The sequence below is a fragment of the Pithys albifrons genome, chromosome 6, assembly GCF_047495875.1.
Source record: "Pithys albifrons albifrons isolate INPA30051 chromosome 6, PitAlb_v1, whole genome shotgun sequence".
Taxonomy (NCBI): Eukaryota; Metazoa; Chordata; class Aves; order Passeriformes; family Thamnophilidae; genus Pithys; species Pithys albifrons.
In genome coordinates this window covers 15,787,346-15,811,595 of record NC_092463.1, presented here as the reverse complement: position 1 = coordinate 15,811,595, position 24,250 = coordinate 15,787,346, and the positions used below count along the sequence as shown (strand labels likewise).

Below are 24,250 nucleotides of genomic sequence, written 5' to 3'. Positions count from 1 at the left end.
CACCCAAATCTTGGAACCAGGTAAACTTCATCATGCACAGGAGGGATCTTTCAAATAAGAAAGTAAAGGAGTGAAAGGCAACAGCGCTTTTAGTGATTGACTTGCCTGTGTGCATCAACAGCTAATTGTTATCATATACTACTGTCCTCATATGTATTTTCCCAATAGGAAAGAAATATTATTATATGTGTAAGGCAAAAATGACCAAACCATGTTGTGTTTGAAAAACTCTTTTCCAAACCTTTGCAGGAGTCAAATAACCACAAATAATTTTTTCTTCTGGCTAAATGACAGCACAAGCCAGGAATCTGATATATAGCAGAATTACTGAGTTAAAATTATGTCTTTCCACATTTGTGTGTATGCATTAATTTGTTTTGTTCTGACTTTTGCAGTCTGTTAGCAGCTAGTGCAACAATTAAATGCACTCTATTCTAGAAAACATCTTCTAGATCCATCACAATAATGAAACTATTGTTGCCTTCAGACATGCCACGCTGAACCTGAACCATACCTCACAGAATCACAGAATCACAAAATTGTTAGGGCTAGAAACGACTTCTAGAGATAATCTAGTTCAACCCCCTCACCAAGGCAGGGTGACCTAGTGCACGTGACACAGGAACATGTCCAGGTGGGGTTTTAATGTCTCCAGAGATGGAGATTCCATGACATCCCTGGGCAGCCTGTTCCAGTGCTCTGCCTTCTCAATATAAAGAAGTTCTTCCTCATGTTGAGGTGAAACTTGTGTTTCAGTTTATGTCCATTGCCCTTTATCCTGTTGCTAGGCACCATTGAAATGAGGCTGACACCATCCTCTTGGCACTTGCCTTTGAGATACTTACATACATTAATGAGATCCACTCACAGTCTTCTCCAGACTAAACATGCCCTGCTACCACAGTCCCTCCTCATAAGAGAGCTGCTCCAGACCCCTGATAATCTTTATGGACCTCTGCTGGACCCTCTTCAGTAGCATCTTGTGTTTCTTATACCTAGGAGCCCAGAACTGGACACAGAACTCCAGATGTGGCCTCACTAGAGCTGAGGACAGGGGGAGGATCACCTCCCTTGACCTGCTGGGCACACCCTTCTCCATGCACACCAGGATACCACTGGACCTCCTGGCCATAAGGACACAATGCTGGCTCATGGTCATCTTGTCAGCCACCAAGACCCCCAGATCCTTCTCTGCAGAGCTGCTCTCTAGTAGGTCAGGCCCCAACCCGTACTGATACTTGGGGTTACTCTACCCCAGGTGCAGTGCCCTACACTTGATCTTGTTAATCCTCATTAGGTTTCTCCCCACCTAGCTTTCCAGCCCCTCAAGGTCCCACTGAATGACAGAACAGGCATCAGGTGTATCAGCTGCTCCCCTCAGTTTCATACAATCAGCAAACTTGCTGAGGGTGCATTCTAGCCCTTCATCCATGTTGTCCCTCCAACAAATAGCAGGGTGGTTTGCTTCCCCCAAGACAATCAGCGCCAGTGACTGCAAGGCTATTTCCAGCTGTCCACAGAAAGCCTCAACAAATTCCTCCTCCTGATAAGGTGGCCTGTAACAAATACCCACAACAGTGTCATCTCTATTAGCCTCTCCCTTAATTCTTATCCAAAAGCTCTGAACTTACTTTGTCTGTCCCTGATTAGAACTTGATACATTCCAGTTGCTCTCTCATATAAAGAGCAGCTCTACCACCTCACCTTGCTGAGCTGTTTTTTCTAAAAAGTACATAACCATCCATAACAATATTCCAGTCATGTGAGCTCTCTTGCCTTATCTCTGTAATTGGAATGAGGTCACGGCCCTGTGACCACACGTATATTTCTAATTCTTCTTGTTTTTTCCCCATGCTGCATGCCTTTGTATACAGGCCCTTTTGAGACATAATCAAGCATGCAGGTTCCTTAGAAGGGGTGTAAGAGGATTTACCATAGCCGTAAATGCCCTCGGTGTGGTTAGCTCTATGTGTTTATTAGTTTATTAGTCCTTCAGTTTAAAACCCATCTCACCAAATTGGCCAGACTGCTGCAAAAGTTTCTCTTGCCCATTTGATACAGGTGGATCCCATCAATCCCTAACAGGCTACAATCACTAAAGTACAACCTATTGTCATAAAGGCCAAAATCTTGATGGCACCAACCATGAAGCCAGACACTGATCTGCACTGTGTATCTGTTTCTGGCTGTCCCCATTTCTCTGACTGGAAGGATAGATGGGACATCATGACAGAGAAGATGACTTGAGCACTGTTATTTTTCACCTGCCTCACCAGGGCTTCGTAGTCTTCCTTGATCCTGGCCTTTTTTGGGCTTGTGGTGTCATTTGTATCCACATGAAAAAGTAGTAGCTGGTATTAGCCCATACTCTTGGCAAGCTGGGGTGCCCTCTTTACAACATCATGGATGTTAGCCTCTGATAGGCAACACACTTCTTGTGACTCTATCAGGCTGGCCTCAGTGTCCCTTAAGAGTTGCCCACTCTGATCACTCACTATTTCTTTTTATGGTAACCACTGTGCACTGCTGGTGCAGGTTCTCCTTAGTTTTCTTGCTTGTGGACATCTAAAGATTTTGAAGCATCATGTCTGTCTTGGATGATAGAGAGTGGGGGTTGGATTGGAGCCCTGCTTTTGTGGGTCATTAAGGTTCAAGGTGTCTCATGCTCAGTGGTATCCACAGTAGGTGTATGGTTCTGAAGGCAGATTGTCTATCTCTGTTTCAGCCCATCTAATACAGACTATTAACTCTCTCTTGTAATTCATCCACCTGCCACAACAGGTCATCAACCTGTGCACTTTGTGCAGACCTTTTCTCCAGTGGAAGTATCTGGGCATTCATTGCAAGCTACCACCAGTACAGACATCTACTTCCTTACCAGTTCCATGTGAGTGGAAGCACTAGACTTTTCAGGGGCTGTATGAATAGACACACTAGCTTTTGCTCTAAGGTGAGTGCCCACCATCATGACAGAGACCTAGAACACTTAGCACTTACTTGGAGATTTCAGCCCCCTCCCCACACACCCTGCCTACACGAACTATTGTGCCACATCATTCTGATGCACCATGCCCTGTTCACTGTGAGCCATTTAAATCTCTCGTGGGTGCTCCGGCAATGCCCCTCCTCACCGGATTGGCTTGCTAGAGCTTCCAGGTCTTGATGGGGCTCTAGACTGCTGCTTCAATGTTCCTGAGCACAGGTGACTATGTTACTGGTAAGTCATTCTGACATGGTAGGAGCATACATGCAGTATTTGGTGTTGGCAATGCTCTTTGAAGGTTGCAGAAGAACATTACCATGAGGAATATATCTCTTACAAGCACTTCCTAAACCTAGAAGTTACCGTGATTTGCAGATGATGGATGTTGGCTATGCAGATCTTGGCCATGGTACCTTCATAGCTGCCAAGTTCCTGGTGGCAGTAGAAGTCAGGTTTTCAGCCTTTATTAATCACCAAGTTATCTCAGAGCTCAGAAATTAGCTTAGTATTGCCTAGGTATATTTGTTAATTATAATTATGTGACAATTGCTAGACTATCAGAAAACAAAATGAAATAATGACATCATAATATCATAGAATGGTTTGTGTTAGAAGGGACCCTGAAGATCATCTAGTTCCAAACACGTGCCATAGGCAGCAACACCTTACAATACACTAGGTTTTCTCAGCGCCTCGTCCAGCCTGGCCTTGCAAACTTCCAGGGATGGGGCATCCATAGCTTCTCTATTCCAGTGCCTCAGCACACTCACAGTAAAGAATTTCTTCCTAATATCTAATCTAAATCTACCTTCTTTCAGTTTGAAGCCATTGCACCTTGTCCCATCACTACATGCTCTTGTAAATAGTGTCTCTCCAACTTTGTTACAGGCTCTCTTCTGGTACTGCAAGGCCACAATTAGGTCACCCTAAACTCTTCTTTCCTCCAGGCTGAACATCCCCAATTCTCTCAGCCCTTCCTCATAGGAGAGTTGCTCCATTCTTATTTTGTGCATTTAACAGAGATATTTCCAGCAGAACACGTAATTTGATTTTCAGTCCAGGACCTTTAAGGTTGTTGCTTCTGTTATGTGCCTTTAGTTTCTTCCTAGGAGGTACTGCAAGACACTGGGAACACTGACAGACCTGCACTCTGGCTTTAACCAGTGGCTGTTTGAAATATGTTATTTTACTTACTTAAAGCATGCTATTTCCCTCTCTGTCTTCTTCATGATCTTTAACAGTACTCAAAATTGCTGCTGGTTTTCTTCTAATGTCTGTAACTTCACACTGTTTGTAGGTGACAGTTAAGTCTGCCTCCACCATAGATTAATCTGGGTTTCTGAGCTCCTTATTTAAGACTTTAGTCTTTGTTCCACTTCTGTTTCCTAGTTATGACAAGGAATACAGTTTACTGCTATTTCCACACTGCTTGTTTTCCTTTTCTCCTTATTTCAGAGAGTTGCTCAGTGTGTGCTGTTTCAAGGCTTCTGCTATGTTGGCAATTCTTCTGTGGCTGTTTACCTAAAACAACCTTTACAGAAGACTGCTTTCAGCCATATGTAACACATGTCACTTAGGGTTCACATAGGCAGTGCTGAGGCTGCAGCTTCTGCGTGTGCATGGTTGCACGCACTTCCACACCATTTGTATGTAGACTCCAATGCAGACTGGGTTAGATGTTCTTTGAAATCTGTCCTTCATATGGTTCATCAGACCATCTCCATCCTCTCCACTGAAGTGGCCCATCATAGTACTGCATGCAGCAGCAGCAGCAACTCTTGACTAGCTAGGATGAAAGTCCTTCCTTGGCTGTACTGTCTTCTTGATCACAAAATTCACAGTCTGAGAGACAACCAAGAAACAAAAATCCAGGAAAGTAGAAGCAAAAAACCAGTAGACTGAAAGAAGGAACACTGTCCTGAGCAAACCACGCCTGCAATAGATTTGTGACAACCTTAATGCTCTAAGTTTTGGTGGAGATGTGCAACCCTCCTGTGCTTATTGTTTACTACAAAAAGTTGTTGCACATTTTCAGTGTGGGGCAATGCCCTGTTTTCTGCCAAAACAGAAAGAAAACCAAGGTAAGACACGTGTTCCAACTCTTTTCTGAAGATGATTCCCTATCATAATATTTTTTGGTTATCCAGTTCTTAAATCAGCTTGATTTTTCTCTACCCACTTTCAAATGAGTTAAGCAACAAGTTTACCTCTCAAAGACAGATGTGGTTGGCAAAATACCATTTAGATATTTTTTTCCTACTAGCAGACAGAGACTATTGATCTCAGGTCCATGAGGAACAACAAACATAGTCCCTTGTTATTTGCCTACTAAGTCATTTGTCATTACAAAGGTGGACTTTGGCAACACAACCTGAGTTAGCCCTGAGATTTGTGAAGACTTTTTGAATGATCTTCTGCAGAATCAGTTTACATGTAATACACTATAACCAAGTCCTTACATGTTTAGAAGTATGAAGTCAACTCTTTGTTACTAAATACTGAACATACTAAATGCAGTTATGAGTAAAAAACTTTTCTCATTGGTTTATGTGATTTTGAGGAGGACTCTGAGAGTGAAATTCAATTGTTACATGTCTGCAGATAGCCATGGAATGGTTTTTATATTCCCTACTGGTATTCTTACAGCTGCAGTTTACTCATATTGATGGCATTAACTTAATATCAAAGAAAATAAAGATCCCTAAACAACAACATAATTGTGTTTCAGAAATATTCACCATAATTTTTAAGTTACATTTTTCACTCACATCTTAAGAAAATAAGACCTAAAATATTGCCATTTTTTATTTTTTTTTCTACCAGTTTGAGATCTTCTGTAACAAAACATTCAATCAATCTATAGTCTAAATGTTTTCTTTGGCTTTCTGTATTTTAGTAAGGTATGCAAAGGATGTTGATTTAAAAACAAAAGAAAAAATAATAAAATAATTTAAATATTTACTGCTTTGTGATTCTTTCCTTTCATAACCATGGAACTATCTAATGTAGTTGGACTCAAGAAACCTTAAGTGAACAGTACAAATATCAATTCACAGTCTGTTTTTACTCTGTAACAGTAATCCACTCTTAACTTTTAGAAAGGTGACTTCTGAAATATTTTTGATTTTTTTATGTGTGTTTATGATGGCTTAAAGCAGGTTAACAGTCCCTAGGAAAGTTCTGCTGTTCCTACTGAGGAAATACAAACTGCCTGGATTTATAATTTTTCATTGCTCCACTTTTCTACCACAATCTGCAAAGTCTAGCTGGAAAGTGTAATAGTGAAGGTGGCATCAGTAGAGGGAAATGACAGTGAGAACAAATCCATAATAAGGAAACTGGTGTTATATCATGGACTGCTCCATCAGACTTTTATCTTAAGACATTGGCAACAATAGCTATATTAGCAAGATAAAACAGAAGTCTTTTGCTCCTATGGCTTCCGTCCTTAGTAGAATAAACATTATCTGTGAAACAAAAGCAACCTTCTTGTCTCCATGATGAGGGCTTCCACTGAGGAGAAGACAGAGGAAGGAAGGCTAAAATTGCTGCACTCATCAACTCTTTACATTGGAGTTTCCTCCAGTGTCCCAGGAACTGATCCTGCAGTTTCATGCCATACTTGGTTACAAAACCAAAAGAACTTAATGAAAGTTCACTCCAACATTAAGGAGATCTACATTTAAGACTAATCATCAAAGGTTAATGGATTAAACAGACAGATCTTGCACCTCCGTTTCCCTGTTTCCTTTCTCCTCCTCTCACATGCACAAACTGTGATTGTACAGCAATAACATCACCTGGAGACTTCAAACCATCTGAATACCCCACAGGAGCATATCAGAAAGGGTGTCTTACAAAACTGGTGAAAAGTGACTTGTCTTTCATTAACACTACAAGCTATAATCAACTGTAGGCTGGGTCAAATACTAGTGACTTTCGGATAAGAAAAAATAGCTTTTTATGTTTTAAGGGATGATTATAAGGTAATGGTTGAAAGATGAGCTCTAGTACATAGTGGTATGCATACATATTTCAACAGACCACAAGAATTTAGCCAGCAATGTGCTGAAGTGTCATCAGTCAGTCATTTTTCTGGGGATTTACAATTTTCCCAATGAAGAGGACAGTGTGAGTGAATTTATCCAGAATCATCAGAAGGAAAGGTCTGTTGAATCTGACTCGAGGTGGACGAGGAAAATCACCAGATCTCCAGGTAATCTCCTTCACTGTGGCCCCTGTTGCTTCAGTGCCATTCTCATGAACATTCAGCATGGCTTTGTGGATAACCTGCAAGGAACAAAGGAAAAAAACCTCCAGCTGATCACCCAGCAAGTAGAGAGCAGCCTGCCACCCTCTTCACTCTTGCCAAAGGGAACCCTGTCTGGAGCGAGATCCAGTAACAAGAGCCTCTGGGAAGGTCATCAGCAGTCACTCCCCTTCCCACCGCAACGCCAACAGCCATCACACCAGTCAAGCTGTCCTCCTTCACTGCATGTGCAGAGTAACCCTCAAACTGCAGGCAGCCAAAGAGCAGTCGAGATGACTGATGGCAAGAAACTCTGTAAGGAAAGAAACCTGGTCATTTAGCCTAGACTCAATTTTGTCTTTGGCAGCTTCATGTATTATTGTGAATTTACCCTGTCATCTAGCTGAAAAAAATAACTTTTTTGAGAACACTAGAAGGGCAGGAATGACAGCCTTTTGCCCTCTGTAGGAGGAATTAAAAGAAATTTTACCAAAACTAATGTGCTACATTTAGATAATTTTGTTTAGTAGCCAAAAGAACACTTAATTATATGTATGTCTTCTTCCTTGTCCTGGAATCCAGCATTTCTAACCCCTTGTAAGCATGTTTGGCTTCAGGTTTATGACAGATAGGGCTGGCTTTGCCTCCAGACTGGCAGCTGTTGATGATTGAGTGATGCTTCAGAAAGACTGGGATAAGCTTTTCAGGGGATATTAATGTTAGGTTCCTGGCAACAGACGTATACTCTGGTTGCTTTCATGTGCTGACTTACTTTTGAAACCATCAGTCCGGGCTCCTCAGCAATCCCAGACAGATCAGCTTGTTCAGTGAACAGATCAATCATACCCATTTGTTTGACTATCTTTTTCACATCATAGGTACCAGAAATAGAAAATTTTGGAATGTGCAGATGTATTTTTCTGTAACAAACGACACAAATAGGGACAAATTTTCATCTAGGTAACACTTCTCAATGACTTCAGTATACTGACACTTCACATTTCTTTTTCTAAATGTTTGTAGTCTTTTCTCAGGGTCCAGATAGCAGCTATGATCAGGTTAGCTACTTAGTGTGGAGGGTTGGAGCAGAACAAGCCTTCTATCCCCTGCCTCCACAGTAGGGCTCAAGAAGTAGAAGGGAAGATGCAGTAATGTCAACTCAATGGCAGACAGGGCTACTACTTCCAGGTAGGAGAGTTTTCTCAAAAGAGCATATGTAGCTGTCCTAAGGCTGTTCAAATATAGAACATGGGCCTGGGCTGTGGGCCACCACAGAAATAGATGCAGTGATGGTGAATTAGTCTGCTTTTACATACAATGCTCACAACACACTAACATCCAACAGGTAGTCCATTGTAGTTTCCCAATGCTCATATGAATCAGGGGTCTCTCAACTTCATTATGATGCTAAGTAAATTTTGGTTAAATCAAGAACTTAACGCATGATGGGTCCCAAGTTCAATGCCAATACCCTTACTAGCCACAGCTCTTTTTTTTATTTTCCAACTAAGAAAAGGGAAGTCCAGCACAGAGGGACCATTAAGTGTATGGACTTCAGTAAAATAACCTGTCCTTTAACGTTTTCTCTTGGTGTGATAAACACTACTAATCTGTGGCATGGTCCCTCCTCAACTTGGCAAAAAAACCTTACCTGTCTTGGAGGAACTTTTCCCACTTAGATACAGTCTTTTTTGAGATAGCATCTTCCACCTGCTTCATCTTCCCCTCATCAGGCAAGACAAATAATGCTGCAACATCTCCATTGTAAGGTATCTGAACCAGCCAACAGGAGAGCTCTTCATCAAAATAATTTCTGTAGTAACCCTTTCGATACATCATGTCAACTTTTACGGATGTTTCCTGATCCACAAAAAAATCTTCACGTTTTGTATGTGATGTACTGAAGGGTTTCTCCCAATGGGCTTATGACAAAAAGAAAATTTCTTCAGTGGGATACAAAGAGGAATGACCACAGTGAATAAACCAGGATCTAGTCCTACAGCCTTCCTTTGATTAGAGCAAATATCTTTCTCATGCTACTACATCCTCAGATGTTACAGCATCTTCTTTTTTGTGTGTGCTTAAAGATACAGATAGATAATACTGAAAACACTGTCTTTCAGTGAAACTTGAGTCTATGATCACATTAAAGTATTTACAAAACTCAACAAAGATATTTGTTATAAAATTTCACTAAACCAGGTGAGGACACATTTCTACTGTCTATTGCTATGGATTTATAGCAATACTTTCCAGACACGGAACATGATTTCCTCAATTTAAAATATTTAAACTACAGTTTCTTTCTCTTAAGTTTTCACTTCCTTTAATAACCATTAAGCATTTAAGCTACAATGTTTGCAGCCCTTGACATTTCTTACCTTTAAAGAAGACATAGTTAACGAGAACCATTGCAGTGAGAGGATCAAGATTTTCCACTAGCTTAACAATTTTCCCATTTGTCTTTTCTTCAATATAACTGTTGATCTGATTCTCAGCGCCAACAGAGTTGTTAAAGTCAGAAGAAAAGACTTCAGATTCATAAAAGCTTTTGATGTCATCCAAGAACTTTTGTACTGGGTTTAGAGTCTCTTCTATAAAAAGGGCATTGCCGAGGCTCAGCTGGAACTCACTGTTTGAACGGTTCAGCATGTGGAGAAGTTGACAAAAATTGTCATGTATTTCATGCTCATGAGTCTTTTTCAGGTTAAAGGCAAGCCCTTCCAGAATCTGCATCAGTGTCGCTGACTTGGCACCAAGTGCCAACATTGCAAAGGAAGCAGAGATGCTTATAGGGGAAAAGAAAATATTTTGATCCATTGCTTCAGATGTGAGCAGCTTGTAAAATGAAAATGCAAAGTCAGCATTGCTGAGAACTAGTTTGACAAAGCTTTTGTTCTTAGCTGGATAAGCTCCTTCCCATTGAGAACTATGTCCTGGAAAATATGTCCCTCTAGCCTCATCCTGCTTATTGCAGTAGCGAGGATGCTGATGACACTGGGCAACAGCATACAAACCAGCCAGCAATAACCACAGGGAAAAGGTGGGCTTCATTTTCCTTTTAGCTGTTTCTGGAAAAAAAATAGACATACAAAACAAGTTATGGAAATTAATTTGTTCATGCTGTGTCCTCCAGGAAAGTAAAATGAGGCTTTCAGTACATACTTTTTTCTCCAAAGTCCCACACACTTATAATTCGCATTCCTGATGCACGTCAGTGTTTCCTAGAAAGAATATGCCTCCTAAAATGTTCATTCTCCCTTCAAAGGAGAGAATTTGAAATGTCTAAAAGTTCATTAAGTTTAATATTAGCATATTAATAGTCCTAGGGTGAAACTGATTTTTTAAAAATAATTGCAAATAATTGGAAGCTTATGACATTTTCCTTAGAGTAACCGGTAGGAGTTGGTTTTGTACTCAGTACTACAGGATGGTTACTGCAGTCCTGTTAGCCTTTCTCAATTCATTAAATAATTAAGGAATGAAATACGTGTTAAAAATTATATAAACATGGATCATACTGTCTAGAAATGAAATTAGAAAATACTCTTACAGTTTCTTCAAACATGAAATACTAGATCACTCTGGTTACAAAATCTATAGGCATCTCTATTGTTTCCAAAATGAATTTTTATTTAATTATGTGAAGTACCTTTGTCACTATCTGTTCTTTCCAGCTTTTGAAATGTTTTGACTTTTTTGTGACAGTTATATCTCCTTGTTTAGGTGTAAAAAGGCACCCTTTTCAGGCAACAACACAAACCCCCAAAATGAAAGGTCCAAACAATTCAAGGGGAAACTACAAGGGTACTCACAGTGCTACAAAAAGGATCTTGCTGCATCCATCTGGTCTTGTCTGCTCTTTCTTCTCTTCAGTACCATTGAACAGCATTATGCAGAGCACCCCTGTTAATCATTAATTAGTTCAAACAAAAAGTGCTGGTGAGGACGCACAACAATCAGTAATGACACTGGATATTTTGGACAATTTGTCCAGCCCAGACACATGCTAACAGTGCTGGGTTATGGGGCTGCGGACAAGAGGGAAGGGAGCAGGGACTGTATCTCTTGTTGCTTCCATGCTTGCAGATTGACAGGAGAAGCCTCCTGCTGCAGGTGTCTGGCAGGAGAGCCATAGCCATACCTTCGTGGCTGGAGCTGAAAGCTGAGACTGTGCAAAGGCCATCCCTTGCCTGGGTCTGGCTGAGCCAGCACAGCTCATGATGGACTGCAGTGTCCCTGTCAGAACGTCTTCTTCACTTCGTCTTGGAAACTGTAAACTCTCTGTCAGGATTTCAAAGCAGGGTTTGGATTTAGAAAGCCCGTCTGCCTCACTGAATACCTCAGTCACAACCTTTGACACTGTGTTTAATGGTTTCAGGGCTTTTCTCATGGAAGGCAGAGTGTGTGATTGATGAACAATCTCTAGGTTTGTTATGATAATAATATGTGACATTCCCAGTCTATTAAGACATTTTCAGTCAATACAGTTCTTTACTCATTGTTGTTGGCCATCACTTGTGGCTGAATATTTGGGGAACTGGTGAAAGAGATTTCCCTTGTCTTTTTAGAAAATATACAACAAAACCACCACTGCTAACAAACAGCATTTTTGACAGCTCCAGAGACTGACTGCTAAGAGAAATGTGGTCAGTGAGTATCTTTTTCCTAGGTTAAGTCTTCCATATCCTGTGTAACTGAAACGAACATCAGGAGGAGACAAAACAAGCTGCCAATTCACCTTTAATTCAGTGTTAAAGAAAACATGCTGGTAACACTGGATGACATTCAAGGTTGAACATAATATATGAACAAAACACTGAAGTTGAAACTAAGGCCGGAAATGATCTGATGGCCTCTATTGGACTCAATTGAGTAGGATGGGTTTGGTACTCCACTTAACAGTTATAGCATTATTGCCATCATGCAGATATGAAATACGCAATCTGCATCCCATTGATTCCACATTGCCTGCAGCCCAAGAAGATGAAGATCACCATCAGATTTTGAAGTGAGGTTAATATCCTAATCCATAAATCTCCGAACCATTGCCCAGTAATTATAAATTGATCATGAACTGTCAAAGTGGCTAACAATGCATGTGGTCACTGGCCTATTACAGCTTACAAAACAGTGAATAAGATTTACAAGATGGAAAACAAGAACTTGTGTATTTCCAGATCTGAAAACACAAACAATAGCACTTAATCTTCATCAACAGGTATCAGCTTGTTTATTAGCAATGAGACAGAAAGGACATAAATGAAGGCATGGCCTGAAAGATATTTCTTTTAACTGGAAAGGCATTGCAATACCTCACACTTGCAATGAAATGCTGTAGAATCTCCTCTCTTTAAAGAATAATATAGATATGCACAACTTCTGCTGAGAATCCAAGTTTTTTCTACTTTGTCCATTAATCCTTGTTATTTTTTTCATTTTTTAATCAAAGATATAGTTACCAGCCTCAGAGATTCTGGAAGATACTTTCTGTTTCAAGATTCTTCTGCTGCTATCTAAAGCCACATAAACCAAGAAAAATTTATGTTGTTTGCAATAGCAAAAACATATTTATTAAGGTCTATAGCTTGGAAATGTGATTTACAGATTGACTATATCATAGGATAGCAATTCAGTGATGCAATATTGCCCAGCAAGTAGCTAATCCACCAAGAGGATTTAATTTTCCAGCTTCCAACTAATTCCTTCTTTATCCTCCAAGACAGTCAACACTTATTCTTTTTTTGATTTGGGAGTTTCTTGCCTTTATAGCTTTACATTTTATTTCATTCTATTACATAATATTCCACCTTGCCAAGATATTGGAGAGAATATGAAAAAAATCCCCCACTAATCAAAAATTACAGTTTGCCAGAAAAATAGAGGATCCTTTCTTAGCCATGTTAAACTGTTGCATTTTAATACTGACAACTCTTATATTTTTTCCTAGAATTATCCTAACTACCCACGTTGACAGTAAATTCTCCTAAAGGACTGTCATGATTTAACCCCAGATGGCAACTAAGCACCATCCAACTGCTTGTTCACTCTCTGCTTTGGGGTGAGGGAGAGAACTGAAAAGGGTAATATCAAGAAAACTCATGGGTTGAGATGAAGACAGTGTAATGGGTAAAGCAAGAGCTGGACATGCAAGCAAAGAAGATCATTCACCACTTCTCATGGGCAGTCAGGTGTTCAACGATTCCCAGGAAAACAGGGCTCCATCACACTTAACAGTAAATTGGGAAGAGAAATGTCATAATTCCAAACATTCTCCACACTTTCTTCTTCCTTCAGCTTTATATGCTGAGCATGATGCCGTATGGTATGAAATGTTCACTGGGTCACTTGTCATCTGTCCTGCTTATGTCCCCTTCCAACTCCTTGGGCACCCCAGCCTGCTCACTGGTGTGGTGGGGTAAGAGGGAGAAAAGATCTTGAGGCTCTTTCTAAGTGATACTCAGCAAGAACTAAAACATTTCTGTATTATCAACACTGTTTTCAGTGCAAATCCAAAACATAGCCCCATTCCAGCTACTATGAAGAAAACTGACTCCATTCCAGCCCAAACCAAGAATATGCTTCTCATTTCCCATTAGTTCTAGATTCCATTATGAACTTGCATTTCTTCATCAGGGAACCAGACATACTCATTCTTTCATGAAGGTTTTGCTTCATTTGTCTTCATGAAATTAATTTTTCATGTAAAAGTCTTGATAATATAATTTTAAATATAAAAGTTGAAGTAAAGTGAACCCAGAATATCCTTAAACCCAAAGTATTTTGGGTTTTTTGAATGTGGCCTCCTCATGTGTTTGCCCTGTTACTTCCTGCTGAACCATATGCAGGAGAATATCATCTGCCAGATGTGCTTATCAAATACAAACTTCAAAAGGAATACAGTGTAAATAATGAAGATACTGGTGGGGTTGTTGTTTTTTTTTTGTTGTTGTTGTTGTTGTTTTTTACTGTATTGGTGAAGAATTTCAGTATCTCTCAGAAAAGAGCAGTGGCCAGGTAAATACACATGTCCCTCTTTGCAAGCTCCCAAGTATTTGGCTCCTGAGCAGCAGCCCTGTTGAATGCATCAGTGTTGAAATGCCCCACATGTTGAACACAGGTGTTCAGCACCTCTGAATGGGAGCACACTGGTGGGGAGCTGCATTAGGAGTCTGAAGGCAATGCTGGGAAGGGAACTGCATCACTTTCCCCTCAATCTCAAGCCAAGGCTCTTGTCCCATTGTTGTCTCATATGTCTGCAGAGTCAAGAAGCAAAACATGACAGGGCACACCATTGTCTTTCTGACTTCAGGAATGCTAATCTTTTGCTTACTAACCTAGTGGCTGGAGCACTTGATCTAGGTACAAGACCCTCAAACTAATCTACCAGAGATAATCAGACCTGAATCATCCACTTGGCTCATCTTCAGGCTGCAAGATGTTGTGAGAAAATGAGGGGAAAGACAATTTACAGCTTTCCTTCTGAGGATCTTCTGCCCAAAGATCAAATAAAATATAAAAACTTATGTGAGATGTGTGGATAATTGTGTGAATAGTTGTGGTTTCATCTATGTGTGAAGATGTATGTAAATACACACACATCTGTAAGTACTCATAGTACTGGAAAAAGCTCAGCTGTAGGTGTTAATCTAATAATATATGCACAACCCTGGCAGACAGGAAACTTGGGTCATTCTCTGACAACAATTCAAGTAGAAAAAGAAACAAAGGCCCCAGGAATTGTTTTCTAATATGATAACTGATTGCGCAAGATGTGGAAATGTTATTAATTCTAGTCATATGAGCAGTGTGTAAGTAGTTCTGCTAAAGATCATTACCTTTGCTAAATCAGAACCTGCGGCAATAATAATTAATGTTTCATGGTTTTAATTAAGAAAAAAAGAAGGAAGATGATATCTCAAATTCATTGTGATATTTTGATAACAACAATAACCTCAAAACATTTTTAAGAGCTTTGAAGGATTGCAAATTTGCAGATTTTATATGCAACGGTTGTAAACTATTTTTTTACTAAGGCTAGTAAAAATGAGGATTCTTTTTCCATTCCGATAAGAATTAATGGAAAATGTCATATTCTACTCGAGGGAGATTCTCTGAAAGAGTTAATGTCTCTCAGCCTTGGTGTTTACAGCTTAATCAATTTATTTCTTCATCTTACTTTTTAATATACTATTTTTTTCCTTTCATTTACACCTGACAAGGAATCTCAGGTGTAAAATATTTTTATATCACTCGGTATCAGAATGGAAACAAATTCAAATCGCACTTATTCCTCATGCATAGAGAGCACTTTCTGTGGAGAGTGCCAGTGTACTGGAAGGACACAACTCATTGCCTTCTGCAACCTATGATAGAGAGACTGTCCATCTCACCTGAGTAAGCACAGGTCTTTTCCAGCCTTTCATATTATATTATCTGACTTTTTCCCTCAATAGGAAAAGCCTGAGGCTGGCAGTGCAAGAGATAGTTGAGAGGTCAAGCACTTTTTTATTCTCTCTCTTCAGGCTGGGGCTAAATACTCAACAGAAAATGCTCTCAGGCCAGGTCTGTGGTGCAGGGGAGTACCATGAGGAACAAATACAAGTTGCTTCACCCTTCACGATCTTTACAGCTTTCCAAACACAATTCCTTTTTCCTTATGCTAAAAAAGCTTATATTATATACTGAAAGATCCATGTTAGGTGGAGGAACCCTCTTACTCTTTCCCGTAAGTTCCCATTTCCAGGCTCTTCTCCATTCCTCATCTACCTCCAACCAGACACCCTAACTTTGTACGTAGGTCCTGCCTTTCCTTGGTTCATCAGTAATCTGGACTCCCTGAAAGAAGGGTTCCCTAGAAGGGGTTACCCTTGTGAAATATATAACAGACATAACACAAAATGGAAAAACAAAGTATTGAATACCTACCCAGCAAGTTTATGGTTTTGAATGAAGATGTTCCTTTAAAAAAAAAAGCCATATTGACCACCTGGAATTTGTATGTGCCAGGAACACATGAAGAACAAGTAGTGTGCTGGCACACCTTTGGGATTGCAGCATCACCCTGCAATGTGCTACTCCACATATACTGCCAGCTGTGTGCAGAACCACCTCTTTTTATTGGCATTGAACATGGCTCCTACATGTTCATGTGATGGTTTGTAGCTCTGGCATTAGATGTGGTAATGGAACCCTTCACTCAGTCCCTGCCACAAAAAAGTTTGTCTTCTTTTATTTTTTTTTTCCCTCCAAGTTGTTCTGTTTCAGGCTGAAGATCTTTCACCTCAAACAGGAGATGTACCAGACCTCTGATTAACCTCACCACCTTTTTCTAAATATTTTCTAATTCTCATTTCTCCTTCTGTTATTTTACAGGCCCATGTGTGGGTGGTCCAGAGATTTAGATTGTAGCATGATGGTTTGCTACCTGATTTTCTCTTTTTCCTTTTTCAGTAATTTCTAATGTTTAATTTTCCTCCTTCCCCACTACTGAGCTGATCTGTGTATGTGGTACTCACCATAACACCAAATCCTTACTCCTGTGTGACAGCAGTCAGTTCAAATGTAGCATTTCACCAAACCTGCAGCTAGCACTTAATAAGAAAATCAAACTCCCTACTGACACAGTGATGACAAGCCAGAAAGCTACTGTTCTTCCTAGCTTCAAAATGATACAGAATTTGTCATGTCCATTCCTTTATTTTACCAGGAGATGGTGGCACAGGGTTCCTTTTCCTATAATCTCCAGAACTCAAGGCTCCACGCTTAACAGTTCTACCTGGGACAACAGTGTAGGAGGATAGCACTAAAAGTTTGGCTTCTTGCAAGGATCTTACCACTCATAAGTGGTATACTGAAAAATTAACATTTTATAGCAGAATTTGCCCTGTGGATCTTTTTGTCTTGGTGTGTAAGAACCCTTTTTATTCAAACAACATTTAGAGTGACAAGTTTATCAGAGAACAAAAGTTCTCATTTTGAAACAAAGTTGTCCTCCTAGAGAAACCTTGGTATTACTAATTAAATTTAAATTGATGCCTCAAAATCTTTATTTCTGTGACATAAACATGGCCTTAATCAAGCACTAAGAAAATCCCTTTTATAGATATTTTGGAATTATACTTGAAGTTTTTTGCTTCCAAAGCCAGATAGAAAGTATCAGGGCTAAACTTTGCAAAGTGTTATAAGTTTTTATTGTTTAATAAATTCATATTGTTCACCTCAGTGAAGAAGCAGAAATAAGATCAACTAGCTGAATGAATATATTTAATAAAATGAAATTTATTATATGATTCCATTGCTCATACTCCTTTTCTTAAACTAGTCTTTGACACTGGAAGATTTTAGAATGTTGAGGATTCTGACAGGTCACTGAGATAGGTTAATGCAGCAATTTTCTTCCCTGTTTCAGTGGAGGTGAAAGAAGACACATTGTTTGCCTTTAGCCTCTGCAGATCATAATCTGGCAGGTTAGCACAATTCCATTTCCATCCAAGACTTGCATTAACATGCCTCCACAGGACACTTTGGGATCTAGGCTGTACCTACATGGGCTTTCTGTCATGATTGCTGCCCCATCTTTCTCAACCTGACAATCTAGAATGGTACAGAAGTGCTGGAGCATATTTGCTTCTGTTTCATGCCTATTCTCAGTCACTCCTGACACAACTGTGAATATGTCAGGGCTATGACACACAGGACAATGACAGGTATGGGCACAAGGTAGTAATCGCTGTCTGGGGCAACTGAGACACAAAATGTCTTAAAATTTCATCCATAAAATTTACCCAAGGGGCACAGCTGAGACTAGAAACAGAGAGGAACAGAAAACAAATTCTAGCATCTGTCCCTCGAATATGTGAGTTACAGTATGTTTTGTTTTTTTTGATGGCTAGGCTACCTGCATCTGTGAGAATAACAAACCTAACAGCATTCATATGCATTAGGACTTTCCTTTACATCTGTCATTTCTTCTGTGCACAGATGTTTTCTCCTGCTCTGAGATTCTTTCCTGGCTACAACCAAAGTTCTCATGATGACTACAACACTTAGGTTGGACTCAATGATCTTGGAGGTCTTTTCCAGCCTTAATGATTCCATGATTCTGTGATTCTGTGGTCTTATTATATGTCATTTTTCCCTTCAAACATTTTTCTTGATCAGAGCTCTCCCATATGGTCTGTTTTTATTCCATGAAGCATAGTGAACAATATAGTAACTTTTCCTTAATAAGATAGTTGTCCAAGTATGGTAGTTTTTGCTTTAAGCCTCAGCTAGGCCTCAACTCAGAGAATCTACGTAGATTAAGAGAGACAGGTATCACCTGACATAAGTAACCAAAGAAATATTTCATACAAGATGATGCAAAACTAAGATGTAAATACAAGAGTAGGAAGTGTTCTCTCAGTTCTATCATGTCTGCAGTAGAGGCAAGACATGCACCTGCTGTCTTGCTGTCCTGAGCCTTGACTGCTGCTGCCACTACATTGTATTTTGTTTTAGTTTCAGGGAAATAAAAACATTTTATTGTTATGCTCTCTCTTTTGCCTTGCTGAGTGTCTTTTAGAGTATTTTATGAATCTAAAGCCATAAAATCTGGTTTTGGTGGGAGGTAGAAAATTGTTGTTATATCCAACTTGTCTAAGTGTGTGTTATATTGAAGTTTTCATTTTTCTGTATAAATATATATAAGTAGTTTGTTTAAATCTATTTCTATTTTTTCCCCTTTCTCCCTTTTTCAGTGGCAGGAGGGAGACTGACTCTGTATTGAGTAGTTGGCATTTTGCCAACTCAACCCAAAACGTCCAAGTAAGACAAAGTCTTCTTCAGACCTTCTGTATGAGCATCACATTGCTGTTAACAGTTACCACATAGGGTACGTTCTTGTTTAGTTAAGGAATAAATCATAAGAATTTTTTTCCAAATGGCTTATGGAAAAGAAACTGAATGCAATAAACATAAGAGAAATAAAGACTTGTTTGTATAAATAAGGTTAATTCACTTGTAATAAATTAATCTCCAGGGGTAGGATTGAAGTGGAAAGGTACTTTCATCATCAGAATTCATTTTTGCAAAAAGCCAGCAAAGTCATTTGCAGCAACGCCAGCGCTGAACTGAGTTTGTGTAACAAGGATATTAATCATAATCAAGGGCATCTAAATGAAATGGATGAGTTATATTTTTCTTTAAAGCTGTTATTCTTAGGAAAGTACAATTACAAAATGATTTAAAAATGGATTCCCTGTTATATCTGGGACTGGGAACTTAATGAAGGATAATTCTAGATCAGTCTTCGATGGCTAACAGTTTAGACAGAATGAATGATATCATACTTATGCTTGGTTTAAATCTGATGAAACAGCCCTATGTGGGTAAGGGCAGAGATGCTGTACCCAACAACGAATATTGTATGGATGAGTAAGAATCGGAGGGTGCATTACAGGACTCAGAGATACATAGCCCATGGCAGTCTTCATGCTCCTTTACCTGTTGATAATTTGCACTCTTTCTAGCTCCTGCTGCAGTGAATATTTAGAGTTTTAGTGAAATATCTGCATTTTAGAATGTTCAAGTTTCTCTTGCACTTTTTCTTTGCTTGGAAATTCTACTGCCTCTGTGCTTTGTAGACATGACTTGAATGCTGGATCAGGGATTAACACTGCTATCAGGGTTTTTTTGTACCACCAAAAGCTACCAAGACCCATGTCAAAGATAAGCAGCTGGTTGTGAGGCACTGAGACTGCCTTTTATCAGCCTTCAGACACTCCTGGTTCTCAGAATACACACTCAAAAGCTACCCTCTCTGGGAACTATCACAATCATCTGGTTCTTAAGAGCTTCATGATTCTCTGCTTAAAATGCGTGTGAATACAGGGGAAAACCCTGCACCTTTTGCTGTAGTGCATTTACTGAAACAATTAGAATAGGCTTGGCTTATATCTGGGAGAATTCCCATTTCCTTGAAATAGTAGCAGAGATCAAGGGCTGAGCAGATGACACAGCTGTAGGGAAAGGGCTGCTATGCCTACTCAAGGGCAAGTTCTTCACATACTAGGAGTGAGGCTCAAGTAACATAGCCAGGAATAAAAAAGGAAACTCCAAAGCACTGGTAGCATCTAAATAGCAGGTTTTATGTGAGCAACTGGTGCTTTTGTAACTATCCAACTACTTTGTGCCTTTTGACATTGTCAGCTCCTCTCCTTACTGATGAAAGGTAAAATGCATTGAACACATACTGCATCAGCCCTGCAATCCCACTGCTGCATGTTTTGTAACAGTATTCCACTTGGACTTTGCCACAAGGCAAAGCAAACAGACTTACCGACAGAAGGTATCCCATCATTATGCAGAGTCCTAGTGGACGATGAACAAGGACAGACCGAACAAATTTACAGTCTGCCCCATGGCCCCCGTGGCTCATAGGCTGCCAGGAGAAGTCTGGCACTCACGTCTGATGGGACATAACTAGGCTGCCTTTCAGGGACCCAGCCCAGTGGATCTATCCTTATTCACAGAGGTTACCAGCTGAGATATGCTCTGTTTAGATAATTCCTTTCCCTCAGAGCTTCCCATAAGTATGTCAGAGCTTCCCATAAGTATGTCAGGTAAGGGCTAGCAGACACACAGCAGGTCATTTATCTTGGGTGTTTATGATAGGAGATCACTGTAAGATGTAGTATCCCCTTCTCCTGACTTTCAAGGCAGGAAGTCAGGTGGATTATGCTTTTAGGTTTATAAAGAAGGCCTAGTTCTCTTTTCAGAGCTTAATTTGGATCCTGCTGCTCCATAGGCTGAGCGAAAGCATGAGTGGGAATTGTAGAGGAATACTGAAGTGTATTAATAATATCACCTACAGATGAATGAGAGATGCCATAAAATACATGTGTTTACCACAGATAAAATGAATATACGGACACTAAATGAAAATTTTAGCTATTTATGTCTATCAGAATCCTTCCTTTCCTTCTCTATCATTAAGAATTCTAGTAGCATGAAGAGGAATAGTCCCTATAACATATAAAGACAGACAAAAGCTGTAAGGACAATTGATGCAAGGCAAACCAAGACAGTTAAATTTTTTTTTTAATTATGACAAAATATAGAGTTTCCCTACAAAAACTTTGCAGAGTTGTCCAATTCCTAAAGAATATAATTAGAACCATGCTAAGAACAGCATCAGCTGGGTATGTTCAGTATCCAGGCTCTATAGATCTCTATACTGTGAACTACAGGCAGTTCACTCCCAAACCGATATTTAAAGGTCTTCCATTTGATACTTTTGCCAGGAGCAGTCAATCTTCACAGTCCAATGTGAAAACTCACAATGCGGCTGCCACCCTGCCCCTCCTTGCCTCTGCTCTCAAAAGCAAAGGCCTGGAAGGTAGATGGGACAGGAAATTGCTCCGTGTGTTATTTCCCCAAGCCTTTTCTTTGTCCTAGCAACCATGGGACCTTTCTTAACTTCTTTCCCTTTGGCAGCAGGCCAAGAACCTGTTTTTCTGCCACTGTGCTCTGATAAAAATCTTACTATGCTGATAAAAATCTCGTCTTCAGACCTTCTAATCAGTTCTGGTGCACAAATTTATTAGGATGGGATCTCATGGGAATTGCTCCCAGCTCTTGTTGAGTTTGTATAGCCACCGCAGAGGTGTCTGCCTCACACCACAGCAAGTTATCATTGATCTCAACTCTGCAAAAGCTGCCACTTTGCACAGAGGTGTGATCTCTCCTAGTCCACTGAGTGATGGCATCTTGTACCAGAAGAAGCAATAGCTCAGGGCTTCCACTGAGTTCTTGCTGCTTGGAGCAAATGGACTCATGCATGGCAGCAATCTTCAAGTCTTCTTGAGTCAGAAGCATAGTCCCCGTACACCAAACCTGTGCCATCAGCACTGATGGGCCTCAGTAAAGCACCTCTGTGTAGGGACCAAGTTTGGGAGAACAGGTCAGAAGGCCTGAGAGAGATGTCAGGGGTGGGGAGCTTTGATTTGGGTCTTTCATTGCCTTTGTAGTGCTCACTGTAGAAATGGGCAAAGTACCTTCAGAAGCATCACCTTCCTAGAAACAGTGACTCAACTCCACTTGCAAAAAAATGTATCCAGGATCAATATGCAATGGCATGAGTTAAAGCAGTGCAGTCAGAGAGCAGCTGTCAAAGTCAGCCTCTCCTTGAGGCAGCAGCTGTCTGATAAATGGTTTACTACAGAGTTTAGCCCCAGTCCTCCACTGCACTAAGGGTGGGTGATCCACAGACTCACAGCAGCAAGTAAGTGTTTATGTATTTCTTGAGAACAGGTTTTATCCAAATAGGCACATAAAGAGAGAATGCAAAGAATTGCGATCTCTGAGAAAAGTTTACTTGTTTAACAGATTTAAAACATATTTTACAGACATTCTGCTATGTTATTAAGAGTGACTGGAGGATTTTGTTGATTTTTAAAGATTTATAGAATGATAGCAAAAGATCTGATTAATTCCTTAAGTGATGGATTTAAATTGCAATGTTTATTTTATTTCTCAGACATAGCAATAATTAATGAATGACATTTGTCACAGGACAATTCTTTGATAGTTTATGCTATGCCTAATGTCACTGTCCCAAAGTTTTTTATTGACCTGGTGGATTGCAAAGAGACACTTACATTGGGAGCTACAGCAGAATAAGTTTGCTGTTTCAGGAATTTTTCTCCTTTTTTTGTCAATGATTTCTTAAGATGTCCTAAGCAGAGTTGGAACATGTGAGAAATAATAGGTGGGTTGAGGATAAACAACAGCCTATGCATCAAAGAGCAATGTAAGGAAGAAAGGATTCTGTAGGGACCAGCTCGGGTGAATACTGGTCATCCTCAAGCGATGGAAAAGACATAGCAAAATTACAAGACTCGTTACCTCTGGGGATAAAGCTTTTGGTGACTCACCCAGAACTGAAAGCAGTTTGGACAAAACTCCCAACAAGAGAGAATTCACTTTTAAAAATAACAACATACTTTTAAAAAAGTTATCTTCCAAGTAAAATTTGGAAAATATATTAATCACTTGAGTTACTGTGGTGGTTTGACCCTGCCTGGATACCAAGTGCCCATCAAAGCCACTCTATCAGTCCCTCCCTCAACTGGACAGGAGAGAGAAAATATAATGAAAAGTTAATGAGCTAAGATAAGGACATGGAGAGATCACTGTCACAGGCAAAACAGACTTGACTTGGAGAAATTAATTGAGTTTATTACCAATCAAAACCAGAGCAGCATAATGAGAAGCAAAACAAATCCTAAAAACACTTTCCCTCTACCTCTCCCTCCTTCCCTGGCTCTACCTTCTCCCCCAACAGCAGCACAGAGAGATGGAGAATGGGGGTTGTGGTCAGTTCATTACATGTTGTTTCTGCTGCTGCTACCTCTTCAGGGAGAGGAGTCCTACCCCTGCTCCAGTGTGGGGTCCCTCCAACAGGCAACAAACAGTTCTCCATGAACTTGTCCAGTGTGGGGAGGTGCTCCCCACAGACTACAGTTCTTGAACTGCTCCAGTGTGGGTCCCTTCCATGGGGTGTAGTCCTTCAGGAACAGGCTGGTCCATCGTGGGTCCCCCACAGGTTCACAAGTTCTGCCCAGAAAACCTGCTCCAGCATGGATTCCTCTCTCCATAGAGTCTCAGGTCCTGCCAGAAGCCTGCTTCAGCACAGGCTTTTCATGTGGTCACAGCCTCCTTTGAGCATCCACCTCCTTCACAGGCTGCAGGTGGAGCTCAGCTCCTTTGTGGACCTCCATGGGCTGCAGGGACACACTTGCCTCACCATAGTCTTCACCATGGTCTTCACCATGGGCTGCAGAGGAATCTCAGCTCTGGCACCTGAAGCACCTTCTCCCCCTCCTTCTGCACTGACCTGGGTGTCTGCAGACCTGTATCTTTCACTTAATCTCTCTCTGCTCTTCTCTGGCTGCAATTACTTCTGCAAAATAACTTTATATCCCTTCTTAGATGTGTTGTCACAGAGCTATTACCATCACCTCTGAGTGGCTCAG

General features: G+C 40.3%; 1 protein-coding gene across 1 annotated transcript; it reads right to left on the bottom strand.

Moving 5' to 3' along the window:
• Nucleotides 1-5,773: 5,773 nt before the first annotated feature.
• On the bottom strand, nucleotides 5,774-11,133 carry LOC139672883 (alpha-1-antitrypsin-like). The gene is made up of 5 exons (XM_071557602.1): nucleotides 11,048-11,133; nucleotides 9,614-10,303; nucleotides 8,884-9,154; nucleotides 8,005-8,152; nucleotides 5,774-7,273 (listed from the first exon to the last, which is right to left on the bottom strand). Exons 2-5 carry the CDS (start codon nucleotides 10,284-10,286, stop codon nucleotides 7,067-7,069), a joined length of 1,299 nt encoding a protein of 432 aa, XP_071413703.1. The 5' UTR covers nucleotides 10,287-10,303; nucleotides 11,048-11,133; the 3' UTR covers nucleotides 5,774-7,066.
• Between the last annotated feature and the right edge of the window lie 13,117 nt (nucleotides 11,134-24,250).